The sequence below is a fragment of the Mesoplodon mirus genome, assembly GCF_964341445.2.
Source record: "Mesoplodon mirus genome assembly, chromosome: 9".
NCBI lineage: Eukaryota > Metazoa > Chordata > Mammalia > Artiodactyla > Ziphiidae > Mesoplodon > Mesoplodon mirus.
This window is the reverse complement of record NC_138985.1, coordinates 37,832,173-37,850,196: the sequence shown is the minus strand read 5'-3', so window position 1 is coordinate 37,850,196 and position 18,024 is coordinate 37,832,173. Positions and strand designations below refer to the sequence as shown.

At 35.4% G+C, this 18,024-nt stretch overlaps 1 protein-coding gene across 6 annotated transcripts in view; it reads right to left on the bottom strand.

Annotated features, from left to right (window-relative positions):
* Window positions 1-18,024, bottom strand: part of LOC309810705 (uncharacterized protein) — a 578,315-nt gene that overhangs the window by 422,841 nt on the left and 137,450 nt on the right. For 4 of the 6 annotated variants that reach the window (XR_014295044.1, XR_014295045.1, XM_082632911.1 and 1 more), the window contains one exon: window positions 10,318-10,395. The exons of the other annotated variants lie outside the window; for them this stretch is intronic. Coding sequence is in view for 2 of the 4 variants with exons in the window: in XM_082632911.1 (XP_082489037.1) it covers window positions 10,318-10,395 (78 nt within the window). In the remaining 2 variants the exon portion in view is untranslated. The remainder of the gene's footprint in view (window positions 1-10,317; window positions 10,396-18,024) is intronic. 6 annotated transcript variants of the gene reach the window in all.

The following is an 18,024-nucleotide window of genomic DNA, read 5'->3' as shown; positions in this document are numbered from 1 at the left end:
GGAACAGTTTCTATGGAAGACAGTATGGAGGTTCCTCAAAAAAATTAAAAATACAACTACCACATGAGCCAGTAGCTTTACTCACTGGTGTATATCCAAAGGAAATGATATCACTGTCTTGAAGAGATATCTGCACCCCATGTTCACTGCAACATTATTCACAATAGCCAAGATATGGAAGCAACCTAAGTCCATCTATGGATGAATGAATAAAGATTCACATATATATGCAATGAAGTATTATTCAGTCATGAGAATGAAGGAAATCCTACTATTTGCAACATCAGGGTTGAAACTTGATGCCATTATGCTGGTAAAATAAATCAGGGAAAGACAAATACTGCATGATCTCAGGGTGTGGGAAACAGGGGGATGTCAGTCCAAGTGTACAAACTTTCAGTTATAAGATGAATATATTCCAGGGATCTAATGTACAATATGGTGACTATAGTCAACAATACTGTGTTATATACTTGAAAGTTACTAAGAGAGTAGATCTTAAATATTCTCACCACACACACATACAAAGGTAATTAATTGAGTTACAGATGTGTTAACTGACACTACTGTGGTAATCATTTTGCATTACAACACACTGCATACCTTAAACTTACACAGTGTTACATGTCAGTTATCACCTCAATAAAGCTGGGGAAGGGCAATTGGAAGACTGAAAGATTTGGGCAGACGGCAGCAGCAGTATAGTTTTTTGGGGGGAAAGAGAGTTAATGGCTACTAATTTTTAAGTGAACTTAAACAGATATAATTGTAATGGGGTTCTGACACTTATTACCAAAATTACATGTTAGGTATCGATAAAAGCCTTCAACCAGAGAATGCTTAGGGAAATAGACAATTTGTTGTCCCCTTTTTCTAATCTGTCATATCCCTTGTTTTGATGCATCCAATTAAGTGCCTTATCAAATGGTCATGTCCTTGCATGAAGACTTTCATTGTAAATGCAGCAAATGTTCAGGCTCCAAGGATGAAATTGATTCAAGAGTACCGATTTTAAGAACTGTTTTCATCAAGTTCATTTCATAGCTCTAGTTATTTCTGTTCCTATTTGCTATGTGCAGATCTTTGCAAATTCTAAAACTCCAGGAGGTAGATCTCTCCTCCAGTTCTGCTAGCTACAGCTGCTCGTAAATACGAAGGAGTGTATGAATCTAAATGCCTGCTGTTGTAGGAGGGCTTATATAAGATTTCCTGGCTCTTGGTAGAAAGAGAACAGTCTTCCAATTTGAGAAAGAGAATTTTTCTTCTTCTCTCCACTTTATCCAGCCACAATTTACTTAGGAGTCATTTGCACTATAATCTTTCTTGGGGTTAGGGTTATAAAAGTTCATTTTACTTTCTCTGAAGTTTTACAGTTTAAATGTTTCAAGCATAATATTTGCCATCTATTACCTGAACATCAACTTCTTCTAACAATCCTGGAATATCTAAATATCAGTTATTTTCAAATAAGAAAATGACTCTCCTAAAAGCTTTTTAAGTAAATCATGCAGAAAGAAACACAAAATGTACACTGAATATTTCATTTAGTCTGTTGTCTATTTTATATTTTGTCTCCTTATTTTTATTTTAGGTTTATAAGTGCTGATTTACTGGTTTTCTAATGACTGCTATTCATTCCAGCAGCCAGTACTTCAGTACAAACAGATATGTACAAAAAAATTCACTCATTAGAAAAATAAATATTTTTGAACAGCTAATATTAGCTACTATTTCTGGATGTACTAATTCTGGATCCAGTCATAATCTCTGAGAAACTCACAGCTTAGGGGTGGGAGGAGACAGATATACAATAATGAATTTTCATACAACAATGTAATATATTACCACAGAAACACATTCAGATAGCTACAGGTACCAGAGAAGGAAATACCTAACTGCTAAGCAGGTGTGGAAAAGAGGGTGAAACTGTATTTTTGGTTTTATAGTGTCTATGAACCAAGCTACAACACTGACATACACAATTTTCTGTTTTCATAAGAGCAAAAAAATAATTTAGAAAACTTAAAAGCCCCCAAAACAACCAGAATGCGGTATTGTAAGTCAAATGATACTGTCTCAGTGAGTGCATAAAATTGGAAAATCAACTGTGAAATCAATGTCTATTAAGCTGGGAAAAAAATCTGCTAAACCATTTGCCCTTCTGCTATTTTATGTAGAGTAGGGATCTCATCAAATCCTAGAAAAAGAGAATCATTCTTTCTCTCCAACATTTCTAAACTAACAGGAATTGCCTGAACTTCAGATCCTAACATCAATGGCAAGAGTCTTGGTCAATTTTTAGCTACATTTTCCATCAAGTTGTGAATATTAGGCTGCACAGAAAAGAATGAACGTAGAAGGACTGCTATCCTTTGGAAGTCCTGCTTACAAGGTTGGCCCTTGGCTGGCATTTGGGAACTTGGATTTGGGGAGGGTCCCCAACATTAACTGATAAGAGTGACTTGCTATGTCTAAACTCCTTGAACAAACAGTATGGTTCATGCTGAACACCTTCTTTCCTTCTGAGAGTCTGGAATTTGGGGACTTGCCAGCAGGGGAAGCCTACGTGGTCAGAAGCACCCCCCCAAAAACAAACAAACAAAAATCTCTGGGCACTGGTCTCTAACAAACTTTATACGTGTACTCACAACTTGTTACTGTGATGAGTGTGTCTTGTGGACACCACTGAGAGAAGATCTTTGGTAGCTGGTTCCTATTTCCCCCCAGACTTCACCCCATGAGACTTTTCCCATTGTCAATTGTGTTTTGCATTTTTTCATTTTAATAAATCAGCTGTGAATAAGACTATTTGAATCCTATGAGTTCTCCTAGGGAACCATCAGACCTGGGTGTATTAATCAGGACCCCCAAAAAATAAGGTATATAATTAGTTATATTTTGATAATCTTTCTGAATTTTTGCCAATGTAAACTCATAATACAAACAATCTACATGCAGTAGAAGAGGAGAAAATATTCTTGCCTCAGAGAACGTACAGGACTTAAAGTAAGCCACTGGTTTTCCAATTATAGCTAGTTTTCTAGCAAATCCAAGTATTTAAATTAGACATACATAAACATTAACTTATATGTTAATTATATATACATAAATTATACATTTATTCATTAATATATGTGTGCGCACCTCCTCTGAGCTATTAACTCATAAATAAAAAGTACCATTCAGACCAAATCATAGTTAATAGAGTGTAAACTCTTCAAGCACAGGTATAATCACCTTTTCTAGTCCCAGTACTACCATTAACCTACTGAGTGAACTGAAATAAGTTAATTACCTTGAGAGAAGTCACTCATTTCACTTTCCACATTTATAGTTTTAGAGTTGGAATAGATAATTTTTGGAATGTCTTTCCTTTCTGAAATTCTAGTTGCATAAATAAAGGATGCCCTTGGTATTCACTCTGTTTTCTGTTTGATCCTAAGGATCAGCTTGACTGATCCAGCAGACATGTAGGTGATCCTGTACTCCCTCTAAGTACCTGCGTGTCCTACCAAGCTGCCCATTCATTCATCAATGAAGAATATCCCAGTTAGTTGAAGAGTGAATATTCTGTTAATGATGTATTAGTCTGGGTTCAGACAGGTAAAGAGAGCAACTAGAGGTATTAGAGAAAAAAAGCAGCTTAGTAAAAGAATCAGAGATTATACATATGTGGGAAGAGCTCAGGAGCAACTGTGGGAGTGATGGTAATGAGAAGATGGTAGAAAGAACTGTGAAGGACTCCAGCCTGAAGTATGAGAGGCAGTGGGGAGGGTACCAGAGCTGTGCAGTGGAAGCTTGCCAAGAGGTGTGCGAAGCACTGCATCTAGCCACCATGATCTCCTAGGAGGAGTGGCTTCTATTTCACCTTCTTGCATTGGTAAACTCTAATGATGATTCATATAAGGAAGGGAACTGGAGAACATTAGTTCTCAGCCTTAGAAGGAGTGCCTTGTTGACAAAAGACAACACAGATGGCATGCTGGTTGTTGGGATGCCCTCAAAGACTTTCCACACATAAAAGGCTTCTAGAGATATGTGAATCTGTATTTTAAAAAAATAAAATATCAGAATATTTAATCTAATACTAATCAAATTTCCAGTGATACTGATGGTATTTTTCTACTTAAAAAAATTAAAAAGGTGGTGGTAGGAGAGATTTGATTCTTGTCATTAAGTTTCTGATTCTTATTAATGTACTTCCTGGATCTTAACTAGCTTGTTCATTAAATGACTCATCTACCAAAGGAAGTTAGCACTTCCTTATGTTGAATACAGAACAGGTAGTTGTGGCCAGTACTCAGTCAATGCCATAGTTGGAGTCTAATAAGATTACTATTTTCTATTCATTTTTGATAAGGTTGCCTAGTCAATCTGACAGACAATCATACTAAAACACATAGTTTTATTAAATGCTGTGTATGCAAAGGAGAATAAGGGAGTATTGCAGAGGGACATCTAACACAGACAAGTGGGTAAATAACAAATCAGGTAATATTTCCTAAAAAGGAGGATATCTAAACTGAATCTTTAAAGATTCAGTGATAGAGCCTGTACCAAGCAGAGAAAAAGAAGATGCAAAGGATAGAGCTATCAGACTGTGGAGCATTCAGTCATCTACAGTTAAATCAGATTTATTGGAACAATGGCAGAAGTAGTGGCGGGAAATGAACCTGATTACTTAAGAAAGGAACAAATCATGAAAGGCCTTGGCTTTTATTTTGGGAAGTTTAGCTTTCTTCTTTAAAATGATGGAAAGCCAATTAAGAATCTTATATAAAAAAGTAATTATTAAGACATTTATGTTTAAAAATAATTAATCTAACCTTTTTACTGAGAATACATTTAAAATTAGAAAAAATGTTAAAAAGACTGTCCGATTAATCTGGTTGAAAAATATAATTATGAATGTGAACTAAAGCAAGAAGAGAAGATACAATAAATATTCAGGGTATAAAATATACAAGGTTTAATTGGGTTGAAAGTAGGAGAGAAATAAAGGTGAATCATAAATTAATCTTGGATTTCTTGTTTGGTTGACTGAATAGATCATGGTTTTAACACAAAGATCCAGGTTAGGAAGAGATTTGAAGAGAAGATGAAGAGGTTTTGGTGTGATAAATCTGAGATGTCCGAGTGGAAATAAAACATTATATAAATAGGTCAAGAATTCGAGAAGATTTTTTTCTGGAAAATGTTGAACTGGCAATCATCAGCATATTGGTTCTACACAATCAGGTTTCAACAACATATTTCATAACTCCCAGATAACAATTTTTATACCTGTTCTCAATACAGTAAAAATTATAGTCTTCCTCCTACATCAATTCATCCAAGCGTATGTCCCATATCTACATATAGAGGCTTCCATCTCACCCACACATCAAAACGCACACCACACAGTATGATATATAAGACTTTTAAGAGTTACGTAAAACTCATGTGCCAATAGCACATTTTGCTCTTAAAATTTCCCTGTCTAGGAAAAATGGGACAAAGTGCTTAAGATCCCTAAATTTATAGAATACTAAAATGTTTAAAGGCAAAGAAGTATGATTTCCATTGAAAGTGTTTTAGTCATGGGACTTTAATGATAGATCTGAGTTTTGCAAAGAGTAAGTCATTTAGTAGACTAATAAGAGACTTTAAATTTCCTCATATAAAGTGAGGTGCTGGATTAGTTCAACTCTAAGATTCCTTCTTACCACCAAATTTCAAGGTTAAATTAAAAATTATTTAAGTAATTCATTTTTATTGTAAGACTATGTTTGATGTGAATTTTGAATAATATATGTGCATCATTCTGCATTAGATTTACAGACTTATTTTGCACATAGCCATGTGCAGAAATTGACTTACTAAAACATATTGGAAAAAAATTTCTGGCTATTGTTGAATTAATCAATCTAGTCTTTATGGCAACACATTATGTATCTGGATATCACTTATTAATTATACTTTCCATAATGCCTGAGAAAAGAGTCTCATTTTAATACAGTAGATAACTGTGTATGCACATCACAAACTGATAGAAATGCTTACAAAAGGAATGAAGGTACTTTTACAATTTCAATTATCAATTCTCTGCCCTTTGAATTCATGCACTATTTATTTGATAATAAGTATATGAATTCATATTTATTTGGCCTTAAAGCTAAAGCTTAAATTGATAGCCATTGTAACAAAATAAACAGTCATAATATACCTCCTTTCAGCATAGCATCTCTATTCATTGAAACAACAGTTGGTTTCGTTCAACGTTATCACAGTTGCTGGAATTTTGTTTCACTTAAATTATACTCACACTCACAGACATCACTCATTCACATATATTCACACAAATTCACAACACATACACATGCATACAACTGATACATATGCACACACACACACTCATATTTATGTACACTCTCTCTCACACACACACAGGAATTTGAGGTTTTCTTTCTCCTGCTTCTGCACACAATCTTACATACTCAAGACTTACGGAAAAGTGGGTAGTCCAGCCCCGATAATGAACAATTACTGAATAGAAACAGCTACTGCCCTGTCCTTGAATGTTTTCTTATGCTGGCAACATGGACTTGACAACTTAAAATAATGTAAATGACCCCTTTAGCTATCTAAAACTTTTTGGCTGAGATCAAACGCTTTATAGATACTTCTTGCTTCAATTCCAGGGTCTAGTTTTACCCCTCTCAGCATTATACTATCAAAGTAACTACAAAGTAAGAGAGAATTTGAATCCCCAAATACATGTCCGTAAAACAGTAAAACATTTCCTCAACAATCCTCAACAAAAAACCTCCCTTTTATCAAATAGTCTTAATTTAGATGGGGATGCCCAAGAAGCCACAAATTCTTCATAGGTTTATAACATTTCTTCCTAGGGAAGTTCTTTTTTCTTCTTTTTCCTACTGAAGTTCATTTCCTTCATCAAGGTAAGTATAGAAAAAGAAAGAAACAGATTCTGAAATAATAAGTTGCATTGTATAACAAACCGTATTAGTTGCTTTTCAATGATTTAATCCTCAGAATAAGTCTGTGTATAGATTTTATTATTACAACAAAGGAAAGTGAAACACTGAGTGATATTTCTGACCAACATCATACAGAGCTGTTAAGTGACACTGTTGATATATGAAACCAATTTCTTGTTTCTAAATTTAGAGGTCTTTCGGGTACCTCACAAAGAGAGAGAAGATGTATCAAGCAGATTTTTCAATTAGATGTAAAAAATTCATATCCTCCACATAATTCCACAGCTGTTTAATGTAGAGACCTAAAACCATTCCCTGGTGGATTCAGTATATTCTGTCCTAGTTGGTCTCCCTCACTAAGAAGAATCATTAGCCACCTTGAGAAACTTGGGAAGACAATACAAAGTTGGTTTCAATGAGAGCGGTAGCTCAATTTCAATTTAATGCCTGTACTGTGGACAGTGCACTCTTGAGACGTGATTTGAAGCTTGTATGGGAAACAGATGTGTCCCCTTCTCCACTGGCATCTTTGCAGACATAGTTGGTGTCCTCTGTTAGCCAACAAACACCCAGACCTCTCATTGCACCCACTTTAGTTACTCCAGTTGATAACTTTCCATTGATTTCAGTTGTCTCTAGGCCTCTCAAAGGGAATTTTTTATATACCACATAAGTTAATATCTATTTCCATTCAGAATATTTCATGTATACTATCTCAATTTGTGAAAAAAAATTATATAGCCACTTTTATTTAGTGTTAAGACACAAAGACAGAAATTTTCTAGAAATACGCTTTTTAAAAAACCCTTCATGATCTTTAAAATGTATATGCTTATTTATAATAAAATCAGGCTAAATTTAGGCCTGCCCTACGTAAATGGAATGATTCTCATTTGTGCTACATTTGGTTTCTTACCATTAGTGACCTTCAGTATAGTTGTTTCATGATAATTTTAACCCATTTATACCATTGTTTCAGAGAATAGGTCCAAGTCTTAGCTCCTGAAACCTACTTGTTCTGCCTTAGGAGACTGTAGCATCTAGAATGACAGTTTCTTTCAGAACCACTTCCTGCTCTCTACTTGTTCTTGCGGATTTATGGATCCAGACTAATACCTGCTTCCTAAATGCTTCTTAGCTCAGAGCACAAAACTCAGAATCCCTTTGTCTCAGGACTACCACTGTGAGTTAATACTAACATATCTCTTCTCCAGACCCAGTTCCTTGTCTACACTATTGTTCCACACCTCACTCACCCAGCATCAGAGAGAAGTTGTCTACTAACTGTCCCAAATTTTAGTATTAATCAGGCCATGGGGCCTGTTTTCAAAATAATTTTAGACTCATTCTATTTAGTTATCCAAATCTGCCCCCATCTTTATTTATGAACAGTAAAAACTGCAAATAAAAGAGGTGCCTGGATTTTCAGCCCTGGGTTCCACAGCCTCAGACTCTGATGCTCTAATCAAGTTTTTCAGTTTCCCTTTTAGTTCCTCTGACAGCGGCAGGTCTGAAAGTAATCAAAGTCAGCAGCAGAAAAATGAAGCTTCTACCAGACACCAACAGCGTTCTCAATTTTTCTGCAGAAAGATTCATCTGTCAGCTTTTTTTTTGCAGATGTGCTGCTTCATATGTAGATGCAATTTACTCAGGGCACAGTAACGTCTAGCTTTATGGGTATTTGGTGTGAAGGAGCTGAAATGTAAGACCTTCTCTTATTTTAGAAATTGAAGGAAAATAAGAAAAATGAACAATGATACAGACTCAAAGAAAAAAAAATCAAGGAAACTTGTAGCTCTTTATCCAAGATTATAAATAGAAGAACTATATGAAGCTCTATGATCTCACTTCTTTGAAGGAATTGTTGCAAACCCTCATCTTTATTAGCTGAATATAGCTGGTTATGCGATCATGCCTTCTTAAGCTCATTGAGGTGACTTTGCTTATTTTCTCAAGATTGAGAATTTGAGTCAGAACCAATTATACACTAGGGGGAATCACTGAAATTTCTGAAACATTTCCATGGTAAATTGACCTTTATGAAATTACTTTCAAAGAGGTGGTATAGTGAAACCATCTGAAGCACACAATTTTCAAACAAACTTTAATCCAAATACTGGATTCATCCAAGAATCTTTGGCTAATGTTACCTAATTTTCCTAATCTGTAAAATGGGATTAATGATTCTTAAATTAGGTATGTTGTGAGAATTAAATCAGAAAATATAAATGAAGTGCTTAGTACTATGCCTGCAAGACAGAACCTGATCGATGAATGGTGAACATTTTAAACTATTACTGTTATAATTTTATTGGGAAAGGTAACTTGCAGAAGGTTGCATTCTAGATAAACCTCGGCCAGTTTGAATACATAGAAATGGTCTTACTCAACACTGTGACTGTCTACAAAGCGTGGTGAGTAGAGCTTCACAATCCCCCTAGTGGGATGGATTTTGGTATCATGGATAACACACACTTTAACTTCCTTGACATTATATCTCATGAGCCTTTAGTCCCATCTGTCCCAAACTGCTCTTAGCAACAGTGCCTCCATGCCAACTCCAAAAATCACAGTTCTGAGAGTTTGCTTTCTCCCAGTCAACAGGTATCCATTATCACCACATCTGAAATGCCGGTCCTCCTAATCAACCAAAAGTAAGAAATTCCTAGGTACTAACAGCAGTTTATTTCCCACTTTCCTGCCCTACCAGTACTGTGTACATCTTCAATAAGAAAAAAGTGTTTGATTGACCTCTAGAATTTGCCAATCTATTAGAGCAGCAGAAAAATGTAATTTATGTCTGAGACAAAGATTGCTAAGACCTTTACCACAGAGATCACTGCTTTCTGCTGCCTAATGTCCAGGGTCTGAAAGTTTGTGCTTTAAATGTTTTATTTAGTTTACTATTTGCTTAACGTATAATTTAACCAAATAAAGTTCAAAACTGTACTCTAGCACTGTAAGGAATACCTAACAAATGTTAAAATATATCATGTTCATTGACTGGAAGAATTAACACTGCTAAGATGATTACCTTCCACAAGTTGATATATGGTTCCACCCTCGTAAGAATATCATAAGGCTTTTTTGAAATTGACAAGTCTAAACTAAAATTAATATGGAAGTTCAAAGGGCCTAGAATAGGCAAAACAATCTTGAAAACAAAATGACTACATAATTTCAATGCTTACTATAAGCTATAGAAATTGACTATATAGTATTAATGTGAGGATATACAAAAATAACAGAAGAAAATAGAGGGCTTGATAGTCAAATATATAGATATCCAAGTGATTTTTGACAAAAATATCAAGTTAATTCAGTAAGAAAAGCGTACCTTTTTCAACAAATGACGGTGGAACAACTTGATATTCCCATGGTGGGGAGGAACTTTGCTTTCTAACTCATAAAACTCCTAGAAACAAATGTAAGAAATAACTTCATTATTGTGTGTTAGACAAAGTTTTTATAGATAGCACAAAAATAGTAACATAAAAGTATAAAAATATTCAAAATATTGTATTTTATATAAATTACTTCTGCTCTTCTAAAGCAGTAGTTGGTCAAATTTTTCTGTGAAGAGAGAGTAAATATTAAAGCCTTTGTGAGCCACATGGTCTTTGTCACAACTACTTAACTCTGCTTTTATAGTGTGAAAGCAACCATAGGCAATACATAAACTAATGGGCGAGACTGTGTTCCAATAAAACTTTATTAACAAAAACAGGTAGCAAGCTGGATTTAACCCACAGGCTATATGGTTTGTTGACCTCTGTTCTAGAGACACCTTCACAAAAATGAGAAGGCAAGGCTCTCAATGGAAGAAATGATTACCTTTATGTTTTTGATAAAAGGTTGATAGCCAGAATATAAAAAGCTCTCCTACAATTCAATAATAAAAAGACAGAAGCCTGATAAAAATAGGAAGAAAGACTTGGACACCAAAGAAAATATAAAAATTTCCAATAAATGCATGAAAAGTTGATCAAATTCATAGCCATCAGAAAAACGGATATTAAACCGTCTAGAGTTAAAATGTCACACCAATCAGAATGGCTAAATTTAAAAAGGCTGACAACATCAAATGTGGATGAGGTTGTGGAGCAACTGGAACTTTCATACATTTCTGTTGAGAGTAGGAAATGGTGCCATTTGGAAAACTCTTTAGCACTGGAATACCTAGAATTCCCCTTCTAGGTATTTACCAAAAGAATGAAAACATATGACTATAACATACTTTCATAAAATGTTCATAATAGACCCAAGATGGAAATAGCCCAAATATCCCTTAGCAGGTGAATAGATGAACAAATTATAGGTACACCGTTACAACATTCTTGATAACATGAATGAATCTTAAAAACAGTAGACTGAGTTACAGAGGCAAAAGGGAAAAGAGCATATACTTTTTTATCCCATTTATATTTTGAAACAGGCAAAACTAAGGTGTGCTTATAAAAATCGAATCACATTTGCCTTAGGAGTTCATTGCCAAAGGAGCATAAGCAGACTTATGTGTAGAAATACTCTATCTTTTATTGGGGGTGGTAACTTCATATGTGTTAATTTGTCAAAATCTACAACTGTCCATTTAAAATCTGTGGATTTATTATAAGTAAATTAGGCCTTAATTTTTAAAAAAATTGGTTTTGTTATGGCGAAGATACCATATAACATTTTTTTAAAGGGTAAGTTAAATGCCACAGTTATTAAGGAGCCAGGGACAATCCTGAACTTCTCTGAGCCAAGGAATATTATGACAAGTCTTGGAAATGATATTAAGGAAGAGCAGGACTGGCCTTTGTCAAAACTCTAAAGGGATTAACATTAATCTTCCGGTTACTCTGTCTTCCTCCTATTTAGCCCCTATCACGTATTTTCTTTTTCTGTAATCTAGTGTTTTGTCTTTTATCTTGCCTTAGTCCTACCAAAATCTATTCAAAGGAAAGTGTCTGATCAATTGTTTTACCTTCCTGTCAGATTAATCTCATCTCAGAAACATGTAGCCCTCACCCATCCCTCATCTTGCAGTGAAAACAGACAGACTCCTGTTAAAGTATCTTTGTAGGGATTTAAAACCTAGATGGATTGGGATATACTTTGAGGAATAGAAGACTATATCTTTCTAGGTGGTTGATTATGATGAGTAAGAGAATCAGGCCCTCTTTAATTCTTAGATGAATTTTACAAAAATACCCAGGTCTTTAGAGATCATCTATTGGCCAGGCTAAAAGAAATGAGTTGTTGAAATAAGCATTACAGTCCTTGAGGACAAAATCAGACCTTTGTCCTTAACCTTAATGAATTTCAGTCTAATCGCATAACACAATCTCATAGAAAAGTGCACGCATTTAGAAAAAAAAAAGATAAATTCTGGTCTATATATTATTTTTATACCAATACAATTATAATTAGTGGAATGAAAATAGATTATTTTAATATTCTCTTTAGCATAAAATATTCTGTGCATGTTTTTAAAACTTGGGTGATAATCTTGGCAAAAACGAATTGAAATATTGTGTCCTGAGCTCCTCTCAACACTTCTGTATTCCTCAATACCAGAACTCTCTTTTGGTTTAGAATTTTGCTTCTAAACAGTCCTGAATTCATTAAAAAAAAACACCTTTACTTAAGAAAAGAATAAGTGTATCTATATTGGCTTTGCTTCACTAACTAATTGAAATGTAGGCTCAAGAGAACAATACTTTGGGAATTGAACTCAAGATTTAGCTTATTTCCATTGAGAATTGTACCTTGTAATTCTAGAAGAAGCATATTAACCAGGCAGAGTATAGCTATGGTTTACTTTTGTTCAGAAGAGTAGGTAACGGGCTTTATTATGATAATTATAAATTAATAGGCAGCTGGAACTAGCTTTCTTCTACTAAGGGGATAGAAAAACTACTCTTATTAAAAATGTTGTCTACTGTGTGTTTATGAAATACAATTTTGGTGATCATAAAATACCAGAATGCATTCTAAATGTACTTTGTCAATGGTGTTTATTTAAATTGGTTGACTTATAATTGGAAGTCCCAGTCATTCCTTGATAATCTTAGGAATCTAGACATAAGGAAACTATTTTAAATAATTTTGGAGAATCCAAATTGTTTCAATATTTATTTATAAATAATTCAATTGCAAAAAAAAAGTGTATAGAAGTTTAGAAACCATCCAGGGGGATAAAAAAGTAAATTGATCTTAGTTTTAGTGTGACAGACATCTTGTATTTTATTTTTTACATTTCATTCATATGAATTTCAACATAGGCTGAAACAGATGCAACATCTAGTAAGACTTAAAGAAAACTATATTTTAAAAAGTCACAGAAAAATGGGCTATATTCAAGATCTTGTTGCCAAGTGACATATGATTTACTGCTAGTACCTTAAATTCTTTTGACTGCCAGATTATGCACCAAACCACCAAAACAGCATCTGTCTTGGAATAATCACCCATTATAAGAAGAATATAAAATATACATTCTCTAATTTCACTTAACAGACAGAAAGTAGTTAACAGAAACTGGCAAGTATCAAAATCTTTAGTGGAAACAGAACGTATGTTCAAAAGATTTGTAATAAAAAAAGAATCAAATGTAATTAAACATTTGATTCTTTGAGTTAAAGTCATTTGATCAGAGACAATTATTTGTAACTGAAGGTATCAATCTTCAAATTCTAGAAGAGAAAAGAACCTAAGAGCTCATCAATTCCAAACTATTAACTTTGCAGTGTTTTAGACAAAATATCATTAATTTGGTTATACATGTGCAGGTCTGTCATTTTGAGGATGATTTAAATTATTAACTCTAAGTTGATTTCATACCACTGCTCAGTAAGGTGTCTAGCCAAGATGACCTAAGGTATGCTATTCAACCTTAGTATTATTGAAATAAAAATAATAAGGTAAATTATGCATGCAAATTGATTATAAATAAAGGGATTCATTTTCCTCTTGAAATGCACATATCATAACATTATTTAATATCAATCAGTGTCAAACATCTGTCATTCTCATCATATCTTTATTCAGATGTGTTAAAGCAAAATATATTGGAACTATATATGCTGTCACTTTTCCTATAAATCCAAGTTTATTACAAAATTTTGATTTGGTCACAGGCCTAGCAATAGGGAAAGAAGTTATAGGCAGTGGTGTGTGTGTGTGTGTGTGTGCGCGTGCGTGTGTGTGTGCGTGTGTGTGTGTGTGTGTGTAGGTGATTAGCTAATCTGCAAAGTGAAATTCACCTGAGCATCCACATATAGGAAGTTAGGGAACATCTGCTTTGAGAGCCTAAACTGCCTTTCTTCTGAGTGTAAAGAATCAAAGAAAAATTGTGAAATAATCCAGTTTTGTCCTGGGAGCATTATTCTTTGCAACTGTTTCACTAATCTTTTGTTTGTTTGTTTTTGTTTTATATCAAGACTTCCTTGATGAAGGAAGCAGTATATTTGTTTGCTTGTTTTACATCAAGACTTCCTTGATGAAGGAAGCAGTATGTTACTTTACATTTTGACACAGCCTTCTTATATTAACTCCTGAATCCTCTCAGATAATATACGTGGAGCTCCTAGCATTAATGTTTACCTTTTTTTTCCTTTTTTCTATTTTTATCTCAAGATCTCAAATGTTACATAGCTAATCTGGTTATTGAGTCTCTGCTTACCATAATATCCTTTTCATTTTTTTATATGATAAAAATATGAATAATAGCATAGTTTTTGCTATTCCAATGGATTTTACCTATTCATTATCTCTTTTTTTCTCTCAGTAAACCTGGAAGATAGGTTGTATAATCCTTATATCTCCATTTGAGACATATTAAAATTATAGATATCTCTGTCAACTCACACTTGTATTCATATTGAGAAGTCTCTTATGATCTTATGATGGAAGAGGATATAACCTAAGGGGAGTTCATGGATGATGTAGCTTAGTGTACAGGTGTGAACAAAAAATGTATTGCTACTTCACTAACGTTCAGTCAGAGGCGGCTTAGAAAGTTAATGCTGAGGTGAAGTCCTCCCACTGTGCTGAGCCTTATTTCGGTGTCACACCTACTTATTAACTTTTGCTAAATAGAAGTAGCTTAAAATAAGTATGCATGTGAAATAAGAGGAGTAGTAAATGGCTTGGCTAGCTGGATGGGGCCTTGAAGGAGAATGTTAGCATGGGGAAGGATGAGGAGGTATGGAGAAGAGGTGTATGGATGGCCATATGGGAGTGGGTACAAAGCATAATGATCTTCAATTCACATGTTAACATACCAAAGAGCATCCAACATGGAAGCGGCCCTAAAAAGCTATGTAGTTCCAATAATTCATTCAGTTGATGTCAACCTACCCCTTTCTTCAGCTCTCTGGGAACAGGCTCATGAATAGAATAGCCATGGTCATCGGAGGTAGAGTCTAAACATGTGATAAACTGCTTAGCCTTCCATTCTCCAAACTGAATTTAGCTGCAGCTTTTGGCAAATGTCAGATCTTACAGAAACAGAAATCAATACTGAGCCCCTAGTCAAACATCATTTTTTTAAGAGGCTAATCAGCCATGTAGTGATTCATTGATTATAACAGATACATGACACCCTGGAAATGCAGTAATTCTTACTGACTTGGATAAACATGACACAGGTACGGATTAGTTTTTCCTACTAAAAGTGTCATGGGCAGAACCACTGTCTAAGATCTTATAAAATATTTGATTCAGCCAGATGTCACACCACGTAATATCACCTTTGACCAAAGAAGCCACTTCATGGTGAAACAGAAATCGTGGCTGGCATGTAGTCATGAGTACAGTAGTCATATCACATTCAACAGCTGCCAGAAGCTACTGGTGTAATGGGCTAAGGCAGGATTTCTAAACCCCTGCATGATTGACATTTTGGGCCAAATAATTCTTTTCTTGTGTGGTGGTTTGCCAGCGCCTTACAGTGTATTTATCAGCATTGCTGGGTTGCTGGACTCTACCCACTAGATTCCAGTGGTACCACCCAGCTGTGAAAAACAAAAATATTTCCAGACACTGTTAAATGTCTCTATGGGGCGGGGTGGGGGTGTGGGACAGCAGACAAAGTCACCTCCAGTGTAGAACCACTGAGCTAATGGAGGAAACTTTTGAAAGGATATCTGAGTTGCCAGGTTGAACTAATTCTGTGACAATAGATGCTATCATCCAGGATGTGCTATCTATCTATCTATCTTAAATTAATGATTATTACATGGTGTTATGTCCTTAATAGGTAGAATATTAGAATATATGGATCCAGGAACCTAGGGTATAAATAGGGGTGGGCCTTGCTTATGATCATCTTGGTTAGTCCACTTGGTTAATTTGCAACTCTAGACTTTGGGTTTACTCTAGTTCCCAGAGTAAAGATACTTCTACTAGAGGGTATAATAAAAAACCCATTAAACTTTAAACTAGAGCTGTCCCTGGTAACCTTGGGTTCCTTGTGGCCAAGAGGTGAGCAGGCAAGAACAGAGTCACCAAAGTGAAAGGGATAATTAACTCTGATCATTAGAAGGAGTTAGGACTGATGTCACCAAGTAGTAACAGAAAAGAATGTGTATTGTCCCCATTGATCTATTTGCCTATCTCTTGGTAATCTTTAGCCCAATTTTGATAGTAAAAAGACAAATGTAGTAGTAGGGTATGGTGACCAGGGCTCTCAGACACCTGAGGGATGACAGTCTAGCTCACAGCACACAGGAAACCACCTAGACTAGCAGAGTTGTTAAACCAGAGTAAGAGGAGTCAAGTATGAGTCAAAGAGGAAGAAAATGCTGAATATCCACTGTGGCTCTGAAAACAGCGGTAGCGGCAGGCCTACAATTTATTCCCCTCATCTTCCTCTTATAAAATTCTCAGTTACAGAGATTAATGAGAATCTTGAACTAGCTGTTCCCAGATCTTATGAACCTACAGTATGAAGCAAGTGGTTATGAGTCACACATGGGCTGGACTGTGGCGGCTGATGTGGTACATCACTCAGATTTCCCCTTCAGGAATGGGACGCTCACACTCTGGGGGGGTTGGGTTTCCAATGACTCACAGCAGAGACCCTTCCAGGGACTTGCAGTTAGCCGAATGGAGCTACTTCTCCCTAGATTTCACTCCCTCCAGGGGCAAACCACACCCAAAACTCGATCAGTGTGGGGAGATAAAGACCTGTCCCCCTTGCCTCAATTTGGGACAAATATTAAGAGCTGTCCCAACTCTAGAACTTCTCATAAAATTGATTGTGACTTCTCTTCCAAATGCACTGGAGTTCAACTTCCTCCACCCAAGTCTCCTTCTCTTATTCCTTGCAGAAGTTTTCCCCAAGAGCACTCTCCAATTAACTCCCTGCATAGAATCTCTTCTCCAAGTCTTTTTCATGGGAAACCCAACTTAAGATAGGGACAGACATCAAGCTGTGTTTCTCAAGTTGCACTGAATAGTGCAATAGAAAAAGGGACAAACAGCTCATGCAGCTCAATATCAAAAAAACAAACAAACAACCCAGTCAAAAAGTGGGTGGAAGATCTAAATAGACATTTCTCCAAAGAAGACATACAGATGGCTAAAAAGCACATGAAAAGATTCTCAACATCACTAATTATTAAAGAAATGTAAATCAAAACTACAATGAGGTATCACCTCACACTGGTCAGAATGGCCATCAGCAAAAAGTCTACTAACAATAAATGCTGGAGAGGGTGTGGAGAAAAGGGAAAACTCCTACACTGTTGGTGGGAACGTAAATTGTTACAGCCACTATGGAGAACAGTACAGAGGTTGCTTAAAAAACTAAAAGTACAGTTACCATATGATCCAGCAATCCCACTCCTGGGCATATATACAGAGAAAACCGTAATTCAAAAAGATACATGCACCCCAATGTTCATTGCAGAACTATTTACAATAGCCAGGACATAGAAGCAACCTAAATGTCCATTGACAGAGGAATGGATAAAGAAGATGTGGTACATATATACAATGGAATATTACTCAGCCATAAGAAAGAATGAAATAATGCCATTTGCAGTGACATACT